This window comes from Pelodiscus sinensis, chromosome 10 (assembly GCF_052426305.1).
Source record: "Pelodiscus sinensis isolate ZL-2025 chromosome 10, ASM5242630v1, whole genome shotgun sequence".
NCBI classification, from domain to species: domain Eukaryota; kingdom Metazoa; phylum Chordata; order Testudines; family Trionychidae; genus Pelodiscus; species Pelodiscus sinensis.
In genome coordinates, this window is record NC_143061.1 from 24,239,275 (window position 1) to 24,246,961 (window position 7,687).

At 38.5% G+C, this 7,687-nt stretch overlaps 1 protein-coding gene across 4 annotated transcripts in view; it reads right to left on the reverse strand.

Moving 5' to 3' along the window:
- Window positions 1–6,143, reverse strand: part of IQCJ (IQ motif containing J) — a 93,182-nt gene extending 87,039 nt beyond the window's left edge. The window contains exons 1-2 of one of the 4 annotated variants that reach the window (XM_089780802.1): window positions 6,008–6,143; window positions 4,376–4,540 (exon numbers count right to left, since the gene is read on the reverse strand). In XM_089780802.1, coding sequence (XP_089636928.1) covers window positions 4,376–4,384 — 9 coding nt within the window. In that variant the 5' untranslated portion in view covers window positions 4,385–4,540; window positions 6,008–6,143. Of the gene's footprint in view, window positions 1–4,375; window positions 4,541–5,452; window positions 5,588–5,611; window positions 5,978–6,007 lie in introns of those variants that run through there. The other 3 variants (XM_089780804.1, XM_014573805.4, XM_089780803.1) reach the window with 3 other exon arrangements.
- Between the last annotated feature and the right edge of the window lie 1,544 nt (window positions 6,144–7,687).

Consider the following 7,687-nt stretch of genomic DNA (forward strand, 5'->3'; position numbering starts at 1 on the left):
CTTGAAGATAAAATGGAATGCAGTTGAAAGTCTCTCCAAAAACATTTCGACCATTTTTGTCCACATTTCAAATTCTTTTTTCAGAGTAGCTGATTTTCTAGTATTAAATGTAAGTGCTGAAATGTTTCTACATAATACAATTAATACAGCATGTTAGTGTCCTCAAACTCTCATAGTAAAAAACAAAAACGCATATTCAAACTTCCAAGGGAATTGTAACTTAGTAAGAATCGGCAAACCAAACATTGCTTGCCAGTAATTTTTTAGGCAAACTTACATATTCTGTATTAAACTGTAATATTTTCCTGGCCCTATTAAAATCCTATCTGTCCCACAAGTAGAGATTTACTTCTAAACTGGACTCAGTTTTATGCAATTCATCCTTCAGGACAGATGGAATTTTAAAGAACCAGGACTAATATATTAAAAGAGACAGACCATGAATACAAAATGATAATGTGTATTTCAAACTGATTTCAAATTATATAATGAAATACAATATCACATTATCATATTCCAATACCAACATCGTATAGTGGATAAGAACTGGGCAAATTATCTACTGCTAAAATACTGCAACAGCTAATCACACCAACTGTCACACTACAGCATCAGTGGACAATGGTTTAGTGCAGAAAATGAGAACCATATCCTGAAACTACTGGGGAAAATTAGGAAAAAGTGGAACAGAATCAATTATGCTACAATATATTTATCACCAAAAATGGAGTCAGTCAAAAAGAATTCCTTCTCTTGTTGTGTGAATGTGGACAGAGATTGAAGGTGTCTCACTAAGTCAATTATCCATAGCCAGGAAGAAAATGGCTTCCTTTTAGCTTTTATTATTTTCCAGTATAAGGATGCTGCTAAACTAAAAGTAGCGCCTGGCACTGAAAGGACAAAGCTGTTTTTCTTTTCTTTTTTTCCCTACCCATGAAAAGACATGTTCATACCTGGTTGGGTGGGCTGACAAAGAAAATGACATTAGTTCACTATACTAGTTTATAAGAGAGTGCATGTGCACAAAAGGAGAGACGGATGCTGTCTTCTACTTCCTGATAATTGTACTTCAATATCCAGTTAGCCCAACTGTGTCTAATTTAAGGTTTCACAAGTGTAGTAATAACCAGTCAGTAGTAGATGTAGTTGTTCTAGCAAACCCTGCAGCAGAAGGTTGGGTTAGTTTCAGGTAATTGCTCCACTGTGGTAAAACAGTAGAGATAAGACTCTAATGAAAATACTTAAAACGACCATGTAAATATTTATCCGCACTTGAACGGGGGTGAGGAGGGGTCAAGATTCTGTACAGGGCATACACCCGTGTTGTGGGAGATTCTTGGTTTACTCTGCCTGCTTCAACCAGTCACTATTTATCCATAGTGGCACAGCTTATTCAGGAGAAACCAAAAGAGCCCCACATCAGAACATCCCATAGTGAATACCTGTTTTTACTCCCAAACAATTTTTGTTATAGTCTTTCAAAATAAGAACTTGATCCTGCAAAATACTAGGCATCTACAAATTCCACTAAGAGCAGAGAAAGTGGAGGACACTTCATTCATCTCATGATTAAACTTTACATAAATTCCAATTAGTAGTAATTATGTCATTGTCTTGTGTTTTATTTGACCAGTGCTTCAATAATTGACACTTTTATGATAAGCTTTACTCAGATTAAATCTGATAAAAGTTATACAATTATTCTGCCATTGTATTTCAGGAATCTCAAAAAACAGACAATGCCAAATCAAGTGTACTGTACCATATTTACCTGGCTAAAAGTACTGCACAGAACAATATTTAAAAACAAGTTACTTGGTATTGTTCAATTACTTTCAATATGCATATTCAAATGCTATTAAAGCTGTAGATTTCAAGTGATAAATGGCAGAAAATATGGTTCAGTATACTGTACCTTGTCGGCAGGTCTCAAGCAGTTAGAAACACCACAGTAGTTTTACGTTTATCATCTCAGATATTGAATTATGTGAATTAGTTTTTACTAGCTAGTGAATACTCGTTCATAGATTTCTACCAGTTGGCCAGACACTGAAACTGCAAATGGAAAATAAAGCCAACATGTCCAACTCTGATGCACTCAGCAAGCTTGTTTACAATAATGTAAAGGCTCATATTAATATTAGTTTATATAAAATGTGCCATTAAATATTTGTTCTCATACTCACATTATAGCTACAACCTACATTCTCTAACTCGGAGTAGGCAATAATTTTTGATTGGGTGGGCTACTCTAAGATTTTGGAAATTGGTCAAGGGCTGCACTCTTCCATGATATTAATGGAGGCAGTGCAGTGTCTGAGATGGAAGTTGGGTGCAGAAGGGAGCTTGGCGTAAGGGATTGGGGTGCAGGAAGGGAGTTTGGGTGATGGAGTCAGTTGCAACCTGGGGCACTGGATGGGGGTGCAGGGGTCTGGGATGTGACCTAGGGCAGGAGGGGATTGTGACCTAGATCAGGGGATTGGAGTACAGGATCTGGTGTATGGAGGAGGGTCTATGAGTGTAGGAGTGCAGAAGGGAGGCAGAGGGTTGAGGGAGAAGGGGCTGGGGTGCCAGAGGAAGGCTGTGACCGGGAGACTTACCTGGGTGACTCCCGGCCAGCAGCCTAGCACATTTCTGAGGCAGCCTCCCTGTCTGCCCCACCCCTGCACAGGCTGCAGGTGCCATATGCGTGACTAAATAACTACAAGAAGGAGGGGAGAGAGGCATTGTGCTTCATGTACTGCCAGTTCTTCAAACAGGCTGCTCCCATTGGCCAGAAACCGGCCAATGGGATTGTGCTTGGGACGGGCACAGTGCCTGAAGCCTTTCATCTCTCCTCCTTCCCTCCAGGCTCACAGTGGTGAATGAGAAACGGATTGGCAGCCACTTTTCTGAGTGGCATGTGGGTGGGGCGAGACACACAAGGAGCCTGCCTGGGGTTCCCGCTGCATCCACTGGCCAGATCCAGTGACCTGGCATGCCAGATCGAGCCTGTGGACCACATTTTGCCAGACCTGCTCTAACTATACCATGTCAGATATATCACTATGTAAAACTTGATTTCTCTCCCCATGCTGGAATTCAATTCTCTCCCCATGCTGGAATTCAAAAGGAGCAAGCCTAAAGTGAAGAAACAGCCAAGTGAGAGCTAGATACTGCCTGCATAGTGTATAAGCCATTTTAATTTTCTTGCTAAGAATCCTAAATTGAAATGTCAGAACTACAATTTACAATTAGGTTTAATTCCAATGTACTGTCCCCAAAATGTGTTACGTTATCACATCTCTTCTCTTAATTTGGTATACTAGTGTAAGTAACTTATACATGCTCATTTCAAACTGTACTTCAGATTAATAACTTTTTATTGATGAATATTTTATGTCCTCTATTTTAAGAGAAAGAATGAAACAGAAAGCTGTGTGGATTATTTCTAAAGTCTATTAAACTAATACGCAGTGTAAGTAATTGTTTACAATATACATGGCACAAAACTGAATATGCTCTACTTTGTATTTTAAAATGGGTAAGAAAATTTGTTTTTATAAGAATGTCTTTCATGTGCAAGTCAGCTAATAAGCACCTCAAACTAAATCACTAGGGGCAAAACCATGGAACTAGTCTCTTGACAATGTCAAAAATATGGTTAACCAGCTGTAATACAAATAATTTAGTAATCACAAATTTAAACTGACATCATATTCTATAAGAGTTCATCTAATTTACATAATAAATGTGCACATGTAAATATACACACACGATCGTGCATGTGTTTTTTTACATATTGGCAAATAGATTAACTTGTGGTTACAGAAGCTTTCCATAGATCTAATTACTATTCAAGGTCTAGTGTTTAAAATAGCTAAACTGCCTGCTGAATACTGAAACAGAAAAGCCCTATAAGAGTTACTGTGAACCATATCCACATTTCACCCTCCCTCCCCACAGTAAAAATAAAAGGCAGTTAAAAACCTACAGAAGCATCACTGTTCTTTTAGAATTTAGTGAATTCACAGGCATTTTTCAAATCCTCGTTTAAATCTATCGTAACAACACACATCTCATTTCTGTGGTCACAAATATTAGTTTGAGTAATATAGTCTTAATTTAAATCTAATAAACTTATTATTGCTTTATGTATGTTATAAATGGCATCTGATCATTAGTATTTGTAAGCCTGGTTATCTAAAAACAAAGGTCCCTTTCTGATATTTACCTACACATCTTTAGTTAACAGCTAAAACAAACAGCATCAGTGTTTGCAATAGGCACCAGCATCATTACATTCAGTTAGTTAAAAAAACAAGAATATTAAAGTACCAAAAATAACCACAAAGGAAACACCTAAGTGGCTTATTTAGAAAATTAAACACCTTACCAGATGCATCCTGGAGCTTCTGAATCACCTGCAGGAAAATTAGACTAAGCCTGATACTGGAGCAGTATTCCTCAGTATTACAGAGCCTGTTCTGACTCTTACAGAATATCAGGCGAGTGTGAGGCTGAAAACCTTTGAGAGGAGTTCACTATAGGCATCAGAAAGCTGCAAAGAAAAAAAAAAGAGAAGGAAATGCAGCCCACAGACAGCTAGATGAGAAACTCCTGGCACTTCTCCAACTCAGGAACAAATTTACTGTAATTTGAAGATGTATAGTGATGGAAATGAAAGGAAACTTGAATTTACTGATGAGTTTGCTCCTGCCTTAGTGGCTCTGTAAAAATGAGCATGTTACATCTCAGGTCATTTTTAAAATGTTCATCCAGGACATTTTAAACTAAATCAAAAAGTTAATGAGGAGGGATGCCAATATGAACTTCAAATGGAACATTCCTTCAGCTAATTGCTGTGAATTTTATTAACCCCAGCACATTGGTATAATGGAAAATCTAATTCCTATTATGTATCAAAGTGGATTCATGTCTTTTTATAATTTATTTTGGACAAAGTTTTTGTTATTGCTTATGCAATATTAGGCAGCTAATTTTTTTTTTTTTTTTTTTTGAGAGAGAGACCATTCATAACTTGTCAAGCAACTGGGAAAAAAGTCAGAGCAATGAAACTGATTTTATCCAAATATTTGTGTTTTCAAAAAATGGTATCAAAAGGTTTCAAGTGCTAAAGATAGCTAGCAACAAAATTTGGTGTATATAAGTGCAAGAGTCTGTAAAGGCATAAATAACTTTTGCTTTGAATCACCCAAGGAACATTTAGGTGCGTTTTGCTATTTCCCAGACATAAAAGCAAAGTGCACATTAGCAAACAAAACTGCATTTTAAAGTACACACTTCAAAACATTATGGTATATAAGAAACAACAGAATAAGAGTTCAAGAAAGAATGATCATGGTAAATTGCTTTTTTAAAGTTAGCTTCTTTAACACCTATATATGCCAATAGTTTAATAACAATTCTGGTTTTAGTTTTAAAAAAAAGTCATTTAAATAGTAACTGTTACCAAGAAAATAATAATGGTCCTCAATATTGGAAGTACAGTCCCTGTAGATTTTAGTTGCATTTAACATAACTAACTAAGGCTAGGCTACACTAGACCTGGAAGGTTGGCTTAAGGTACGCAACTCCAACTTTATAGAATATGAAACTGGAGTCTGCTTACCTTAAGCCAAGCTTATCACCATTCCCCCTGGAGAAGGCCAACAGGAGACTTCACCTAGTCCTTGTGACTGTGAGTACAGATGCCAGCTGGAGCTGCCTTTAGCATTCGATTTACGAGTCAATACAAGACCCACTAAACTGAGTTCCAGAACATCATTCTCAGGTGTGGCGAGTAAAGACCTGGCCCAACAAGATGCTACAAATGAGTCTACCCGGCCTTAATAACTAGAGGTATTCTTGAATCAGTCTTTTTCTACTTAATAAATCAGTTCTTTGAAAAAAAATAGAATCCCAATATTAAAACTGGGAAATGCAAAAATCCTTATATTAAAGGATGCCTAGCAAGGATGAAGAATCATATACATAGAGTCACAAAAAGCTGGGATGAGCTTCTCACCAACTTATTTGGGACTTGCAAAGCAGAATTTTTTGTTAATATTAGTGGAGCCTCAAGGTTTGGATCTGCAATCAGATGTCCTCTAAGTTCTGAAGCTATAACTCAGATCTTTCTCACCTCAGCCCCCCACAATGACATTACCACTAGAGTAATTGGAAGGAACTAGGTGTAGTCAATTGGGCAGATGACAGTTACAACTATATGCCCTATTCTTACATTTCAGAAATAATTATGTATCAAGCAGCATGCTCCCAATGCTTAGAATCAGAATTGATTGCAAAGGTTTTCATTTCAACCTGTAAACAATCCATTCTCACCTGTGTTCCATTCATTAATAGTGTTAGAGTGATCACTGGCCTCACCCTCTATAGTTAAGGCATCATCAGAACTTTGAGCACATCTTCCTGTGTTTCCTTGCTCATCTAGTCTTGTCTCTCTAGCTCTCTTGGTTGTGAACAAAACCTGCAACCCATGCATCTATACCTCTCCGAGTTTTCAGAGAGGCTGAGGTAATAGTTTAGCATATGTGATCTGTCCCTTTAATTTCAATGGACTTTTAACTACATACCCACAGATGATCATTTCAGTATTAACTATTTCACTGCTGACCAAAACCAAAAGGAAAGGAGAGGGAGATGCATACTGAGATCAGCAACATCTTATTGTCATGTCATAAGCAGAGGGGTGCTTAGAAAAATACCAGCATCTATTTCTCTCTCCAATCTAGATGAAGCCGCACCTCTCTGGAGATGAAAACCGCACCTCTCTCTGGAGGAACCCACCTCTCTGAGATGAAAACTTGTCCAAAGAACTCAGGCTGTGATCATATTGTGTACATACCTCTCCCAGTGCACTATGAGTATCTGATGCCTGCAACATTATGCAGCTTGGAAGACCACTGGTTTGTATCTTTGATTTGTCCCCTTAGCTCTGCCAAATTAAAAGGGCCAAGGGCCAAATATGCATGATGGGGGGAAAGTTTCTCTCAAACAGCTGGTGACTTACTACAATAAGCAGACCCTCCAACAGGGGGACAAAGGAGGCAACTGCCCCAAGGTCCAATGAGTCAAAAGGGCTGGCAGCAACAGTGGCTAGGGGAAGGGTCTCAGCAGCACTGATGCCCCAGCCCCCGCTCCCTCCACCTCCAAGAGCACAGAGCCACCACCACCTTGACCAGGGGCCCAGAAATTCTATCCCCCCCTTATAATAATTAAGAGTACATCTACACCACCTTTACTTCGAAATAACTTAATATGCATCTACACAGCAGGCAGTTATTTCAAAATAATGTTGAAATAATGTCCAGCTGGAGGACTTCTTACTCCAACTCCTGTAACCCTCATTCTATGAGGAGTAAGGGAAGTCAGAGGAAGAGTGCTCTATTTCCAAATAAGTGCTGTGTACATGCCCCCAATTTCAAAATAAACTATGCAATTGTATAGATTATTTCAAGTAAAGCCCTGCTGTGTAGACGCACCCAAATCTACTTTTCAGAAGTGTCTAGCTGGGTCAGATCCTGAAGCAACTAAGCTACAGCAGAGCAAGCTCTCGTGATAGTTTGTCCCAGGAGTAATTACACAGAGTTACAGACGGGCTTCTAACAGCAGCCGTCGTTGAAACGTGCTGCCATGGTTTCTCTGCTTTAGGATCTAAACTAGCTAGATTAAAACTAGATTGGGT